Source organism: Colobus angolensis, unplaced genomic scaffold (genome assembly GCF_000951035.1).
Source record: "Colobus angolensis palliatus isolate OR3802 unplaced genomic scaffold, Cang.pa_1.0 Scaffold46, whole genome shotgun sequence".
NCBI classification, from domain to species: Eukaryota; Metazoa; Chordata; class Mammalia; order Primates; family Cercopithecidae; genus Colobus; species Colobus angolensis.
The window spans coordinates 8,732,906-8,750,355 of NW_012118043.1; the positions used below are offsets into that span (position 1 = coordinate 8,732,906).

Here is a 17,450-nt window from a genome sequence, read left to right on the forward strand (position 1 = left end):
TCAAAATGCAGAAATCACCGGTCTTCTGTGTCCTTCGCGCTGGGAGTTGGAGACTGCAGCTGTTCCTATTCGGCCATCTTGCTCCGCCCCCGTGAACTATTTTTATTAACAACAGTAGGGATAGTTGCCCAGGTCATCATTGATCCCGAGTGCCAGTCGTGATGCCTGACGCTTAGTAGGGCCTCAGGAATCATTTGTTGACGGGATGGAGATATGAATGTTGCAGAGACACCCTAACAGACCAAAGTATATGCTCTGTACTCTGGAAGCCCAGGGGAGGGGCAGGGAACTTTGACTGTGAGCCTAGCAGGGATTTATGGTGGTAATCATTTATTTATTTATTTATTTTTATTTATTTATTTTTACATTGTGGGAAGTTTTTTTTTATTATTATACTTTAAGTTCTAGGGTACATGTGCACAACATGCAGGTTTGTTACATATGTATACATGTGCCATGTTGGTGTGCTGCACCCATTAACTCGTCATTTACATTAGGTGTTTCTCCTAATGCTATCCCTCCCTTCTCCCCCAACCCCACAACAGGCCCCAGTGTGTGATGTTCCCCACCCTGTGTCCAAATGTTCTCATTGTTCTATTCCCACCTATGAGTGAGAACAGGCGGTGTTTGGTTTTTTGTCCTTGCGATAGTTTGCTCAGAATGATGGTTTCCAGCAAGGACTTCATGACTAAAGCACCAAAAGCAATGGCAACAAAAACCAAAATAGACAAATGGGATCTGTTTATTTTAGTTTTAATTTTACTTTAAGTTCTGGGATACATGTGCAGAATGTGCAGGTTTGTTACATAGGTATATATGTACCATGGTGTTTTGCTGCACCTATCAACACGTCATCTAGGTTTTAAGCCCCACATGCATTAGGTATTTGTCCTAAAGCTCTCCCTCCCCTTGTCCCCCACCCCGCAAAAGGCCCAGGTGTGTGATGTTTCCTCTTTGTGTCTGTGTGTTCTCATTGTTCAACTCCTACTTATGATTGAGAACATGTGTAGGAGTGTTCCTGTGTTAATTTGCTGAGAATGATGGTTTCTAGCTGCATCCATGTCTCTGCAAAGTACCTGAACTCATTCTTTTTCGTGGCTGTGTAGTATTCCATGGTGTATATGTGCCACATTTTCTTTATCCAATCTGCCATTAATGGGCATTTGGGTTGGTTCCGAGTCTTGGCTATTGTGAATAGTGCTGCAATAAATATGTGTGTGCATGTGTCTTTATAGTAGAATGATTTATAATCCTTTGGGTATATATCCAGTAATGGTATTGCTGGGTCAATTTGTATTTCTGGTTCTAGGTCCTTGAGGAATCACCACACTGTCTTCCATAATGGCTGAACTAATTTACACTCCCATTTGGAGGTAATCATTTGTAAGCAGGGCCTTGAAACATGCATCAACCTTTAGTTGGAACAGAAGGAGGTGGAGAAGGACCATCTATACCAAGAGGCAGCATAGAATAGGGGTTAGGAGCCCAGACTGGAGTCAAGCTGCCTGGGTGTGAATCTTACCTCTGGATCTTGGGCAAGCTTCTTTATTTCTCTGTGGCTTAGATGATAATAGTACCTCCTCAAGGGCTGGTCCTGAGAAATATATGAGTGCTTCTTTGTAAAGCTTTTAAAAACAGTGCCTATACATAAAATAAACAGCCCAGAGGTATGAAAGGGTGGAAGGCAAGTAATATGGTTAAATGGGAGATGCAGCTAGAAAGGTAGGTTTGGAAACAGTTCATCAAAGTCTTTGAATATCACTCAGTGTATTTAGAATTAGCCAACAAGGAACACAAAATCCATTCCTCTGTGGCTGGAGCTCAATAGTGGTTTCCCACTTTAAGCAGGGCCTGCACTCTCAGGTTTGCCACAATCCCTAATGTTTCCTAATCCAGCACTCCACAGATTTAGTGATTCTAAATCAGTAAGTCTGGGGATCTGCATTTCTAACAAATTCCCAGGTGATGCTGATGCTGCTGGTCCAGAGACCACATTTTGAGAACCACTGCCTTATTGTAGCTTGGACACTAAGATGGCGAATGAGTTGCTGTTTATCAGCATGCATGTACTGTGGTTTCTTTCACATCTGCTACATTTTGTGCATTTAATGTTACTTTTCTGGCCCTGGTGGAACTTGGGTTTGCAGTTCCTGGCATCGTCAGTATGGAATGGTTGGGTATAAGATCACAAGAGACCAAGGGGCTACAGAGAAAGAGATTTGGGGGTGACTGAGGCTCAGCCTAGAGCAAGCCTATAGTAGCCGAAGTTGTGAGCTCATTCCTCGGGATAGCGTGCAGGGAGACATGGGTTGCAGGTGGATAGCAGAATATCAAGGGGGCACTGGCACACCCTGTCATAAAAGAAAGGGGAAAGAAGAGTTACTGTTTAAGGAACAGCATTCAAACAGGTAGGAGGAGAGACGAGAAAGAGAGAGTGGCTGATGGAGAGTTCTTGACTTTATTATTAGTGAGAGGACTGTTGGCAAACATCTGAGGCCAAAGCTTAAATAGTTAAACAGTACAGTTCTCAGGTGAGCTCACCTGAAAGCTGGGACATCAGGAAGCAGGTGTCTTGTTACCCTTGCCCACAGCATGCCTGGTAACCTGCTGTTGCTCTGAGGCACAGCTTGTTGTGAGCAGTCATCCCTCAGGCTCTGGTGGCACAGTTGCAGCTTTGGAGCTAAGCATGGTGAGTATCATGTCACCTAACTCCTTTTTTTCCCCCTCATAACATGGCAGAAACGTGCTAGTCTTCTCATGGCCATGGTGGGAGTGCTTATGTCTGGCTGGTTTTCTTTTTGGAGTACTTGTTGGGAAAGAGTATCTGAGGAAGGGAAGGATGGAGCTGAAACTGAAAAGGTGGGCCAGTGGCATCCTGTAGGCAGTCTCAAGACCAGGCTAAGAGGTTTGCATTTGGTACAGTGGGAATAGGGTGCTGTGCTGAGCTCCAGCGTGGGGAGCAGCTATGTGGTTAGTATAGCTCCATAGCCCAGGACCTGAGCTTGGGCAGGACCCACATAGGTATACTATAAATGAGGAGTGAGGAAATGGATGAATTGGAGGTTTAAGGGATAAAGGATGTTAATCTGATAAAAGCAAAATTTTAGGAGGAATAGCCCCAAGAATCAATGTTGAGTGGTTCAAAGTGCATAAGCTTTGGTGCCAGATGAACCTACAATTACACTTCAAATCTGGCCTCCTGTTTTCATCCATTTTGTACTGCTCCAACAGAGTAACACAGACTGGGTAATTTATAAAGAAAAGAAATAAATTTCTCACAGTTCTGGAAGCTTGAAGTCCAATGTCAAGTCCAATATCAAGTCCAATATCGAGCTTGAAGTCCAATATTGGGCAAGGGCCTTCATGCTGCATCATCTCTTGGTGGAGAGTGGAAGGTCAAGAAAGCACAAGAGCAAGAGGGAAGGGGACTGAATTCCTCCTTTCATCAGGAACCTACTTCTGTGATGACTAACCCACTCCTGCAATAATGACATTCATCCATTCATGAGGGCAGAGTCTTCGTGACTTAATCACCTCTTAAAGGTATCATCTCTCAACACTGGTGCATTGGGGATTGAGTTTTCAACATACGACCTTTGAAGGATGCCACATTTGTAAAATGAGAATAATAATACCTGTTTGTAGGTTTGTATTAGGAGTTTGTATCTAGCACAGAGGGTGGCACTCTCTGCAGAGTTGCCAGTGTTATCACTGAGCACCTTCCCCTTGCATCTTCTCCAAGTCTCATAGCACCCTGTGAGGTAGGCAGGGCTGGCCTGTCACTGCCTTTCACAGAAGAAGACAGAAGAAGACAGTGGCCCCCAGCCTAGTCCTACCATTTTTTAAAGGTCTTCTTACTTCTGAAGCTGATTACTTCTTTGACTTTCTGTTGCACTTTTTAAAGTGCACTTTCTATTGCACTTTTTAAAGTCTGAATCATGGACCAGGTGCGGTGGCTCATGCCTGTAATCCCAACTCTTTGGGAGGCCGAGGCGGGTGGATCATGAGGTCAGAGGTTTGAGACCAGCCTGACCAACATAGTGAAACCTTGTCTCTACTAAAAATACAAAAAATTAGCCGGGTGTGGTGGAGTGCGCCAGTAATCCCAGCTACTCTGGAGGCTGAGGCAGGAGAATTGCGTGAACCCGGGAGGTGGAGGTTGCAGTGAGTCAAGATCGCACCATTGCATTTCAGCCCGGGCGACAGTTCAAAACAGTCTCTCAGAAAAAAAAAAAAAAAAAAAAGAAAGAAGACTGAATGATGTCTTCTCGAAAGGACTTGATTAAATAGGGTAAAATGTTCCTCTTGTTGCCTTAGTCAGATTCTCACTTATGCAAGAGCTGAAGTTCTATGTTTTCTTTTAAAAAATAATAAAAGTGATAGAAGATGATAAGAACTTTGAATAGTACAGAGAGGCAGAAAGTGAAAAATAAAAGTCCTCTAATCTCCATTCTCACTTCCCAGAGGCAGCCATTGTTAATAGCTTCTTGTCTATCTTTCCAGAAACAGTCTGTGCTTATGAAATAATGTACATAAATGAATCATATATATGAATTATAAATGAGCATATTTTATTTGTTATAAAACTAATTATAACAAATATGAGTCTTTTCATATGTATGTGTGTGTGGGTATATATATGTGTGTATATATATGTGTGTGTATATATGTGTGTATATATGTGTGTATATATATGTGTGTGTATATATATATGTGTGTGTGTGTATACAAATATATGTGTGTGTGTGTGTGTATATATATATATAGACTCTCCATGTCTGTGGATTCTGCATCTGCAGATACAACAAACTGCGGGTCAAAAATATTTGAAAAAAAAAAAGGATAGTTTCTTCTGTACTGAACATGTACAGACTTTTTTTCTTGTCATAATTCCTAAATAATTAAGTATAACAGCTATTTTTATAGCATTTACATTGTATCAGGTGTTATAAATAATCTAGAGATGATTTAAAGTTTATGGGAAAATGTGCATAGGTTATATGCAAATACTATACCATTTTATATAAGCAATTTGAGCATCTGTAGATTTTGGTATCTGAGGAGTGTCCTGAAACCAGTCCCTCATGGACACTGAGAGACGACTGAATATGTATGTATTTATATAATGATCATCATTGGTCTGTGAAGGCCTATTTACCTGTCTATCTAACCATCACCACCCACACACCATCCATCTATTCATTTATTTATCCTCATTCCACACTCCCGTTTCCCTTCCTCCTCTCATAGACAACCATTCTAATATGATATATATCTTTCACTTTGGTAAGTTATTAAATATGATTATATTAATATGTCATTAAAACACAAATAGAGGTATATATGCCTATTTTGTGTGACATATATATATGAGATTATAGTTTCGTGTCAGTACATATAAGTCTGCTTTATACCAATCAATAGCTGCATAATATTCCATTGCCTAGAGATACATTGTACTTTGCTTTCTTCTACTTTTTCTTGTACTTTGCTTGTATAAAAGATACTACAATGACAATTTTTTCACAAGTACCTTTGTACATATGAGTTTGTCTGTAGCATAATTATAATTTTTAGTAGTGGAATGTTCAAAATTCCCATTGATACTGTCAAATACTCTTCAGAGAGAACAGTTCATAATGCTCACCAAGAGTTTTGAAAGTAGAATCTGAGTCTTGGCAAATGAACTGGAGATCTTTTTACTTAACTGTTAAGTTAAAAAAGCCCATGATGGATTGAGCATCATGTGGCAGACTCCGTGACTCCCTTAAGCCCCTCCTGACAGGGGTGGACATCATTTCACTCACATTCCAGGAGAGAGAACTTAGTCATATGGTCACACGTTATTGCTGGAGAAGCTGGGAAAGTAGTTCACTCGTGTTCCACTAGAATCCTGTAGTTACAGGAGAAAGAGAAGACAGGGTAGATATTAGGTACCTTGGTCACTCACAGCAAGTTGTTGGACTTTATCCTGATATAAAAATAGGGTTGCAGAAGGACCTATTTCTAAATTTGATAGTCACCTGCTGACAAAGGCCTTTGCCATGCACTCCTGCAGTGGAGGTGGGCTTTGCAGAGGGGGCTCACTGAGGACCTGCTATGTACCAGGCACTAGGCTGGGTGCTTCACTTGCCTCATTCCTCACTACGTGCCTACACAGTGGGCCCCACGTTCCTCCTTAGACCCAGGAGGCTTAAAGATGTGCAGGGACTTGCCCAAGGCAGAACATTCGAATTCACATCTGTGTGATTGCAAAGCCCACATTTTCTTTCCACAGCTCTGGCCATGTCAGCACACACCATGAATGCTACAGCTGCTGCAACGACACCTCACTTTGCCCCACTTAGGCCCTTGCTGGCCAGATATACAGTATGTGCAGCCACACACACCTCACCTAACTTGGACTCTCTTCTCATTTTCCAGGCCTTCTCTCAGCTCCTTGGCCTACTGCCGTGGTCTTGGTGCCACCCTCCTCTGGTGGTCAGCTCAGGGCTTCCTCTGCCCATGCAGTCCCCAGCTGCCACTGCTGAGGGCCTCAGTGGCCCCCTCTTTGGGGCCTACACGTTCCCCACCTTCAAGTTTCAGCCTCGCCATGATAGCATGGACTGGAGGCGCATTAGCACCCTGGATGTAGACCGTGTGGCCCGGGAGCTGGATGTGGCCACTCTGCAGGAGAACATTGCTGGCATCACCTTCTGCAATTTGGACCGGGAGGTATGCAACCGCTGTGGGCAGCCTGTGGACCCGGCACTGCTCAAGGTGCTGCGCCTGGCACAGCTTATCATCGAGTACCTGCTGCACTGCCAGGATTGCCTGAGTGCCAGCATTGCCCAGCTGGAGGCACGGCTGCAGACCAGCCTGGGCCAGCAGCAGCGTGGTCAGCAGGAGCTGGGCCGCCAGGCTGACGAGCTCAGGGGTGTGCGGGAGGAGAGCCGCCGGCGTCGCAAGATGATCAGCACCCTGCAGCAGCTGCTAATGCAGACAGGCGCCCACAGCTACCACACGGTGAGGAATCTCCACCAGGCAGGCAGAGTGGGAGGGCTGTGCGCCCCAGCCACTGGGCAGCTGTTGCCACTGGGCAGCACTGCTGGGGCCACAAGGCTGCTGGGGGCTGTTCTCACTGGTTAGGAGCAGATTTCAGAGATGCTGCTCATGGCCAGAGAGCCCGGGGATGTCTCATTAGGTTCTACTGTGTGTGTGTGTGTGTGTGTGTGTGTGTGTGTGTGTGTGTGTGTGTGTGTAGACTGTATATGTGTTGGAGGTGTGTGTGTTTATGGAGAGGGTGCATGTCTAGTGTATGTATATACATGAATGTATGGAGAGTGTGTGTGTGTAAATGGTGTGAATATGTGTGTGTGTTTAATGTGTGTGTATGTGTGTGAATACTTGAAGGGTACCTCTGTGTGTATGTAGGGTGTGTGATGTGTAATGTATGCTTGTACTATATTATAAAGGATACAACTCTGGAGCATGTATAAAAAGGTGTATTAATAGTGTTTGTGACCAAGAAGCAGCTTCTCTGCTCCTTCTGGAATCTCCGCCTGGTTCAGCTCACCTGCCTCCACTCCTGCTTCTACCATGTTCATCAGAAGTCCTACAAGATGCCACCTCTGGCCCCCGGGCCTTCAGCAGCTGCTCCTACATGAGTAGGCCCAGTGCCCGCATTGGCTCCTCGAGCTTCTCCTGAGTGGGCAGCAGCAGCTTCCGGGTTGGCCTGGGTGGAGGTTGTGGTGGGGCCAGTGGCATGGTAGGCATCACTGCCATCACGGTCAACCAGAGCCTGCTGAGCCCCCTTAACCTGGAGGTGGACCCCAACATCCAGGCCATGCGCACCCAGGAGAAGGAGCAGATCAAGACCCTCAGCAACAAGTTTGCCTCCTTCATCGACAAGGTGCAGTTCCTGGAGCAGCAGAACAAGATGCTGGAGACCAAGTGGAGCCTCCTGCAGCCGCAGAAGACGGCTCAGAGTTAACACGGTCAACATGTTCGAGAGCTATATCAACAACCTTAGGCAGCAGCTGGAGACACTGGGCCAGGAGAAGCTGAAGCTGGAGGCAGAGCTTGGCAACATGCAGGGCCTGGTGGAGGGCTTCAAGAACAAGTATGAGGATGAGATCAATAAGCGTACAGAGATGGAGAATGAATTTGTCCTCATCCAGAGGATGTGGATGAAGGTTATGTGAACAAGGTGGAGCTGGAGTCTCGCCTGGAAGGGCTGGCTAACAAGATCAACTTCCTCAGGCGGCTGTATGAAGAGGGAGATCCAGGAGCTGCAGTCCCAGATCTTGGACATGCCTGTGGTGCTGTCCATGGACAACAGCCGCTCCCTGACATGGACAGCATCATCGCTGAGGTCAAGGCGCAGTACAAGGAGATCGCCAACCGCAGCTGGGCTGAGGCTGAGAGCGTGTACCAGATCAAGTATGAGGAGTTGCAAATGCTGGCTGGGAAGCACAGGGATGACCTGCAGTGTACAAAGACTGAGATCTCCGAGATGAACCAGAATATCAGCCAGCTCCAGGCTGAGATTGAGGGCCTCAAAGGCCAGAGGGCATGTCAGATGCCAAGCAGTGTGGGGAGCTGGCCATTAAGGATGCCAACACCAAGCTGTCTGAGCTGGAGGCCGCCCTGCAGCAGGCCAAGCAGGACATGGCACGGCAACTGCATGAGTACCAGGAGCTGATGAATGTCAAGCTGGCCCTGGACATCGAGATCGCCACCTTCTGGAAGCTGCTGGAGGGTGAGGAGAGCCGGCTGGAGTCTGGGATGCAGAACACAAGCATCCATACAAAGACCACCAGCAGCTATGCAGGTGGTCTGAGCTCAGCCTATAGGGGCCTCACAAGCCCTGGCCTCAGCTATGGCCTGGGCTCCAGCTTTGGCTCTGGTGCAGGCTCTAGCTCCTTCAGCTGCACCAGCTCCACCAGGGGCCACTGTGGTTGTGAAGAAGATAGAGACTCGCGATGGGAAGCTGGTGTCCGAGTCCTCTGACGTCCTGCCCAAGTGAACAGCTGCGGCAGCCCCTCTCAGCCTGCCCCTCCTGTGGCTGCCCCAGAGCCCGGGGTGATGGTGGGAGGCTGCTGTGCAGGGTAGCACAGGGAACGGGAGACCCACCTGAGGCTCAGCCCTAGCCCTCAACCCACCTGTGGGGGAGTTTACTGCCTAGGAACCCCCCTTGCCCATGCCCATGCCTCCAGCTACAAAACAATTCAATAGCTTTTCTTTTTTTTTTTTTTGGTCCAAAATAAAACCTCAGCTGTCTCTGCCAAACAAACAAACAAACAAAAAACAAAAAAATAGTGTTTGTGTGTGTGTGTGAATGAATAAAGGAAGGGTATATATGTAAGAGTGTGTGTATGTACTTATGGAGAGTGTGTAAGGATGCGTATGTAAAAGAAGGATGTATATGTGTCTAAGAGTGTATTTATAAGGGTGTGAGTGCGTGCATATTTATGTATGATGGAGGATTTGTATGTGTATGTAGAGGAGTGTGTTGTGTAAAGGTGTGTGTGTGTGTATGTGTTGAATCTATGTGTGACAAGGGATTGGTGGAGCCAGGCCTATTCTGGAATACTGACTCCATTATTCTACTAAGTGACAGTTCATTTCCCAAAGCAGCACGGAGCATTTGAATGTGTCTCCGCAGAAGTATGGATTGGGGACGTTTTTCCTTTAATAAAAATTGTCATGGCGGCTAGGCCCTGTGCCAGGCTCTGAGGATGTGGGCACAAGTCATGCTGGTTCAGGTTTTTAAGACATTCATAGTTTGTGGATGGGTGGGTTACCTATTTCTGCTCATAACACTTCTGACACCAAATGTGTGTTTTTTTTCCTTACACCAACCAATTCTCCAATGCCACCTGGGTGCCCTTCATTTCAATTCTGACACTATCTACCTAGAGTTAGCATCGGATTCCATGAGTTAAGGGATCAGTCCCATAAGACTGGTCCACTTCAGATACCCAGGCCTCCTGTACTTCTGACTAACTGGCCACAAATTGAGGATTCCCATAACTCCATTCTGAGGTTCAATAATTTGCTAGAATGGTTCACAAAACTCAGGAAGAAGACATTTTATTACCAGTTTATTATAAGGATAGAAGTCAGAATAGTCAAATGGAAGAGATGCACTTGAGGACAAGAGAGTACAAGGTATGGGAGAAGGGACTCAGAACTTCCCTGCCCTTTCTGGGTGTGCCACCTCCTAGCATCTCAGTATTTACCCATCTGGAAACACTCTAAATCCCATCATTTAGGGGTTTTATGGAGATTCCACCAAGCGTGCATAATTGATTAAATCATTGGCCATGGCTTAGTAGTCCAGCCCCTCTTCCCTCCCTGGGGGCTGGAGGGTGGGGCTGAAAGTTCCAGCCCTCTCCCCATGCCTTGGTCTTTCTGGTGACCAACCCCCATCCTGGGAGGATTACCTGAGCCCAGCATCCTTTGGCTGTTGAGCCAAAGAGAAAAAGGATGGGGGTTGGTCACCAGAAAGTCATTTGTGGGGTGGGGCAGAAGGTGCCCAGCCACCAGTCCTTTCATTAGTATACAAAAAACACTATCTTAGTAAGTTTAGTGTTGCTATAAAGGAATACCCGAAGCTGGGTAATTTATAAAGAAAAGAGGTTATTTGACTCACAGTTCTGCTGGCTGGAAGGTTCAAGACTGGGCACCTGGTGAGGGCGTCTGGCTGCTTTCACTCCTGGTGGAAGGTGAAGGGGAGCTGGCCTATGCAGAGCTCATGGCAAGAGCGGAAGCAAGGGGAGAGGGAGGTGCCAAGTTCTTTCTAACAACCAGCTCTGTCAAACTAGTAAGAATGAGAACTCCCTCACCTTCAAGGGAGGGCATTAATCTTCATATGAGGGATATGCCCCATGACCCAAATACCTCCCACTAGGCCCCACCTCTCAACAGGGCCACATTGGAGATTAAATTTCAACATGAGATTTGGAAGGGACAAACATTCAAACTATAGTAGATGCTCTTATTACTCTGGAGATTCCAAGGATCTCAGAATCTCTTGTGTCATGAACTGGGGACTAAGACCAAATATTATTACAAAAGATGCTTTTATCACCCTTATTACTCTGAAGATTTTAAGTCAGGGGTGTCCAATCTTTTGGCTTTCCTGGGCCACACTGGAAGAAGAAGAATTGTCTTGAGCCTCACATAAAATACACTAACATTAATGATAGCTGATGAGCTTTAAAAAAAAAAAATTTCCTAAAAATCTCACAATGTTTTAAGAAAGTTTACAAATTTGTGTTGGGCCGCATTCAAAGCTGTTCTGGGCCACATATGGCCTATGGGCTGCAAGTTAAACAAGCTTGTTTTAAGTGTTTTAGGAGCTCCCTGCCAGAAACTATGAACAAAGACCAAATTTACATTTTTTTTTTTTTTGAGACAGGGTCTCACTCTGTCACCCAGGCTGCAGTCTGATCATGGCTCACTGCAGCCTTAACCTCCCAGGCTCAGGTGATCCTCCCACCTCAGCCTCCTGAGTAGTTAGGACTATAAGCATCTACCACCATGTCTGGCTAATTTTTTGTAGAGACAGGGTTTCTCCAGGTTGCCCAGGCTGGTCTCGAACTCCTGGGCTCAAGTGATCCACCCACCTCAGCCTCCCAAAGTTCTAGGATTTTAAGTGTGAGCCACTGTGCCCAGCCTACATTCTTATTGTGTCACAATGTCACAGTGGGACAGAAGGAATCGTTACGATATATTATTGATAACAAATTGATATAATTGATATGAAGTTTATGATTAAAAGGGTCAGAACCCTTTTAGTAGTAAGGCCTGTGGACACACCTGGTTGCTAGGAAGGTTGGGACATAGAGTGTTTATTCTCATTGGCCACAGGACTTACTATTACCAAGGAAGAAAAAGAAAATGGGTACTGGGGGACAACTGGCAATTCCTGTCATAATTGTCTGCAAAGATAGCAAATAATCTGCCTATGGATTAACTAGCAATGGCAGCCTCCAAAGCTGTGTTGAGAAGAATTCTGAAATTTTACAGTGAAAAGATGATGTAGATAGATTGCTTATGTCTGAAATGTCTTAGGAGAGGGATGTGGAATTACAGATGCTGTTTATTTGCTAACCCCTGCCTCTCGTGGTTCTCCACCCTGGGGTGGGACATAGACGTTGGCATATTTTAAAAAATTTTTATTATGGAAAATTTCAAACATATACAGTAGTAGAATCATTTAATGAACCTTTATCTACGCACTAACAGTATCAACGCATGGCCAGTGTTGTTGCATCTCTTCCCCTGCGCACTTTCCCCCACTTCTGGATTATTTTGAAGCATATTAGCAATATGAATTTATTTGTAATATTTCAATATCTCTATTTGTGTCTCTAAAAGAGAAAGACTGACTTTTAAACATAGACAAACACCATCATCACTCTCTGAAAAAGCAACAGAAATTCCTTAGTATCATCAAATATCCAGTCAGTGTTCACAGTTTCCCGGGACACTGGTGGTATTTGAAAGCTCCCCAGGTGATCCTAGTGGGCAGCATGGATTGACATCATTGCCTTGCTCAGTAAATTAAATTCTTTATTTCTGAAGCAGCCCAGGGGTCCCAAGGGGATGGGGGCTTTGATATAGGGAAAATCCCAGGCTGACTCAGGTGACCTAATCCTGTACTCCCCATTGCTTCCTCTCTGTATAGTGCCACCTGTGTGACAAGACATTCATGAATGCCACCTTTCTCCGGGGCCACATCCAGCGCAGGCATGCAGGCGTGGCAGAAGGTGGTGAGTCCAGACAGCAGCCTGGGCCCCTTCTGGGACTGTGGAAGGGCCGGGGGCTGGTATTCAGTGAGTGGCGACCACCTATACCACCCAAAACTGCTCTCAGAACCTCACTGTCCGACTCGGGATGGGATGATCCCACCATCCACCACCGGGGGAGCCCCCATGGGTTGGAAGGGTTTCTGACCCCATGTGTAAAAAAGGGCTGGAGTCAGACAGGTAGGTTTCAGTCTTAGCTCTGTCCCTATTTATTATGTAACCTTGGTCCATGCTTTCCCCTCTGTGTCTCAGTGGTCTTCACTGTGAATGGGGCAGTCAGATGGAGTGACTTTGAAGGGCTCTTACCTTCCAGCCTTCTGCGAATCTGCAATTTCCTGATGCCAGCCACGAATAAGCCTAAATGGGGTGAATGGGCAGTCAGACCAGTTCTTTGACTTTTCTACATACTTGAGATTATCATGACCTAATCACTTTAATTTTGCAACTTCAGATTCCAGAATGAGGAGCAAGGCTGTATGTTTTTCCCATAAAGAGATTTGCATATTTTACATTCACTTTTCTTTTCTTTTCTTTTTGAGACAGGGTCTCACTCTGTCATACAGGGTGGAGTGCAGTGGCTTGATCTCGGCTCCTCTGCAGCCTCCACCTCACGGGCTCAAGATATCCTCCTCCCTCAGCCTCCTGAGTAGCTGGGACTACAGGCACACACCACCATACCTGCCTCATTTTAAAAATTTTTTGTAGAGATGAGGTCTCACTGTGTTGGCCAGGCTGGTCTCAAATTCCTGGGCTCAAGCGATCTGCCTGCTTTGGCCTCCGACAGTGCTGGGATTATAGGCGTGAGCCACTGTGCTCAACCTATATTCCCTTTTTGAGGTTCAACAAGAAATATTAGTTAAAACATAAAACAAATATAGATGGAAAAATGCCATTAAGTACATCTTTTCCTATTTTCCATCATTCAAATTCCCTTTTCATAAAAAAAGTACCACTTACCTAAAACTATGTATTTAATGCATATCTAATTCTTCTTAGTTCTGCATTGGAGGCTATAAGGAAAAATAAATTTTCTATGGCTTCAATTTTTTTTGAATAAAAATGTGTCTCTGATATAGAAAATATAAATATAGGAAATTAGAAAAGAGAAAATAAAAACCATGGACAATATCACCAGCAGTTAATATTTTGGTGTATTCTCTGTCTTTTTTTTTCTGTAGACATATATAATCATATAGTGTGCGCTTTGACTATTGCTTATTTTCATTTAAGAATATGTCATATTTTCCAGTGTCATTAAATTATCTTTGAAAATGTGATTTTTTAATGGCCGAATAGTATTTCATTAGGTGGCTATCATAATTTATTTCACGATTTCCTCCTGTTGAATATATGGCTTACCCCAACGTTTCTTTATTATAAACCACATGATGATTGATATTCTTGCATGTCAATCTTTGTGCGTAGCTCTTCTTATTTCCTTAATGTAAAGTGCTGTAAGGAGAGAGAAATGTGTTCTTAAGATCACTTTTGCTATGTTAATGGTCATGGCCTCTTTATTCGCAGGCAGCTGACTTCCCAGATGCCCAGCTCTCCTATTCCACAGTCGCCTCAAATCATGTTGTTAAACCAAATTAATTTCTACTGCAACTAAAAATTGCTTGTTTGTAAAATGTCCAACCTGAGAAAAGCCACATCGCTTTTCAAAGAAAAGGCTTAGAATTTTAATAACAGTATGATTTATCTAGTAATCACTAAATATGCTTTAAAAAGTAACAAATGTTCAAGAATAATTGGATTCTTTTTTGACCCTGAACTCTTGCTTTATCATCAGTATGTGGTTTAGTTAGGATGTTTTTTATAATTTATTCTGAATCTTTTTGTTCACTTAAACAATTTAAAGTATACACTTAAAGGAACTTTGATTCTTTTGTTCACTTAAACAATTTAAAGTATACACTTAAAGGAACTTTGATTCTTTATAATACATGCTGCTTCTTTTTCATTTGAAATTTATTTATTTATTTATTGAGATGGAGTCTTGCTGTGTCTCCCAGGCTAGAGTGCATTGGTGCTATCTTGGCTCACTGCAACCTCTGCCTCTGGGATTCAAGCAATTCTTCTGCCTCAGCCTCCCAAATAGCTGTGGTTACAGGCACCCGCCACCACACTCGGCTAATTTTTTTTGTTTTTTCAGTAGAGATGGGGTTTCACCATGTTGGTTAGGCTGGTCTTGACCTCATGATCAGCCCACCTTGGCCTCTCAAAGTGCTGGGATTATAGGTGTGAACAACCGCACCTGGCCTGACATTTAAAGTATACATGTACATTACTGAAAACAGTGAACTTAAAACTACAATGATTTTTATTACTTTAAAAATCTCTCTGATTACTGTCAGGATACATAGATATGTTCTTTTTATTGATAATTGGTGTACATGCTATTTGATATTCTGTTCTGTTACTACAGTAATTTTAAATTTCTATTTCCGTATGTCAGTACTGTCAAAATACTTACTTTAAGTGACAGTACAATAGTAATTCACATTTTTTGAGCTGTCGTGCCAATCACTATGCTAAGCACTTTGCATTCTCACATTTCATCCTCACAGCAGCCCTCTGAGTTAGGTGCTATTGTTATCTCTATTTTCCATTTTGGGGAAACAGAGGGACAGGGAGATTATGTTCTTTGCCCAAGGTCAATGTGCTAAGTAGTGAAGCTGGTTTCAGACCGAGACGTGGCTGATTGATGAGGTGAGAAACTACACTCCCTTGATTTTTGGACTTAAACTGATCACCTGTCTTTTTATGGACCCCACAGGAAAACAGAAGAAGCAGGGACAGCCAGTGGAAGAGGTGTTAGAAGAGCTACGGGCCAAGCTAAAGTGGACCCAAGAGGAGCTGGAAGCCCAGAGGGAGGCGGAGAGGCAGCGGCAGCTCCAGGTGGGCAGGGAGAGAAAACATCAGGGAGACCCGGGTCATGGACCTACCCCAGGGGACCCTTGATGCACATGAATCCCACAGGGCAAACATTCCAGCTGGTTTCCCAGAGCTGGGAGTCAGAACTGGGATAGTGCCTTCTCGGACATGGCAAATGATTTTAGGTAGCCTGGAAAGGAAAATTGAATTATTTTTGCCAGACTTATGTGGACGAAAGTAGAGCAGAGAGATGCAGTTTCCTGCATTAGTCAGTACCCTCTGAGGACATTTGAACCTGAATTTTAGCTTCGTACACAATACTGTAAGTTAACTTTTTGAGGACAAAAACTGGGTTTGATTCTGAAAGCTCCAGAACTCAGCGCAGAGAATATGCTCTGTAAATGTTTGTAGAATGAAAATACGTGAAGTTACCCTGCTCATCCCTTCATTATTCATCCCCTCAGCTTGCATTTATTGAGCACCAGCTGCATAGTTGGTATTGTGACGAATACAGGCATACCTCTTTTTTTGTGTTTTGTGTGTTTCACAGACATTGTATTGTTTGCACATTGAAGGTTTGTGCCAACCCTGTGTTGAGCAAGTTTATCAGCATCATTTTCCAACAGCTTGTGCTCACTTCATGTCTATGTATCACATTTTGGTAATTCTCACAATATTTCAAACTTTTTCATTATTATTATATCTGTTATGGTGATCTGTGATCAGTGATCTTTGATATTATTGTTGTAATTGTTTTGGGGTGCCACAAACTGTCCATATAAGATGGCAAACTTAAGCATCTCTCACTTTAAATCAAAAAGTAGGAATGATTAAGTTTAGTGACAAAGGCATGTCGAAAGCTGAGATGGGCTGAGAGGCAGGCCTCTTGTGCCAAACAGCCAAGTTGTGAATACAAGGGAAATGTGAAGGAAATTTAAAGCATACTCCACTGACCACACAAATGATAAGAAAGTGAAACAGCCTTATTACTGAGATGGAGAAAGTTTTAGTGATCTGGATAAAAGATCAGACCAGCCACAAAATTCCCTTAAGCCAAAGCTTAATCCAGAGCAAGGACCTAACTCTCTTCACTTCTATGAAGGCTGAGAGTGAAGAAGCTGCAGAAGAAAAGTTGGAAGCTAAAAGAGGTTGGTTCATAGGTTTAAGGCAAGAAGCCATCTCCATAACAATGAAAGTGCAATGGGAAGCAGCAAGTGCTAATGTAGAAGCTGCAGCAAGTTATCTTGAAGATCTAGCTAAGATTATTGATGAAGATGACTGTACTAAACAGATTTTCAGTGTAGAAAAAACAACCTTCTATAGGAAGAAGCCATCTAGAACTTTTATAGCTAGAGATAAGAAAATGCCTGGCTTCACAATTTCAAAGAACAGCATGATTCTCTTGTTAGGGTCTAATACAGCTGGTGACTTTAAGTTGAAGCCAATGCTCATTTGCCACTGAAAATTCTAGGGCCCTTAAGAATTATGCTAGCTCTACTCTACCTGTGCTCCAAAAATGGAACAAGAAGTCCAGATGACAGCACAGCTGTTTATAGGATGGTTTACTGAATATTTTAAGCCCACTGTTGTGATCTACTGCTAAAAAAAGATTCTTTTCAAAATAATTACTGCTCATTGACAATGTTCCTGGTCACCTAAGAGCTCTGGTGGAGATGTACAAGGAGATTTGTGTTCAAGCCTGTTAACACGATATCCATTCTGCAGCCCATGATCAAGGAGTAATTTTGACTTCCAAATTTTATTATTTAAGAAATA

The 17,450-nt window shown here is 43.9% G+C and overlaps 1 protein-coding gene across 2 annotated transcripts in view; it reads left to right on the forward strand.

The window, feature by feature from the left end:
* DZIP1L (DAZ interacting zinc finger protein 1-like) overlaps window positions 1-17,450 on the forward strand; it is a 61,323-nt gene that overhangs the window by 11,369 nt on the left and 32,504 nt on the right. For both annotated transcript variants that reach the window (XM_011958152.1, XM_011958151.1), the window contains 3 exons: window positions 6,424-7,005; window positions 12,677-12,761; window positions 15,577-15,698. In XM_011958152.1, coding sequence (XP_011813542.1) covers window positions 6,505-7,005; window positions 12,677-12,761; window positions 15,577-15,698 — 708 coding nt within the window. In that variant the 5' untranslated portion in view covers window positions 6,424-6,504. The remainder of the gene's footprint in view (window positions 1-6,423; window positions 7,006-12,676; window positions 12,762-15,576; window positions 15,699-17,450) is intronic.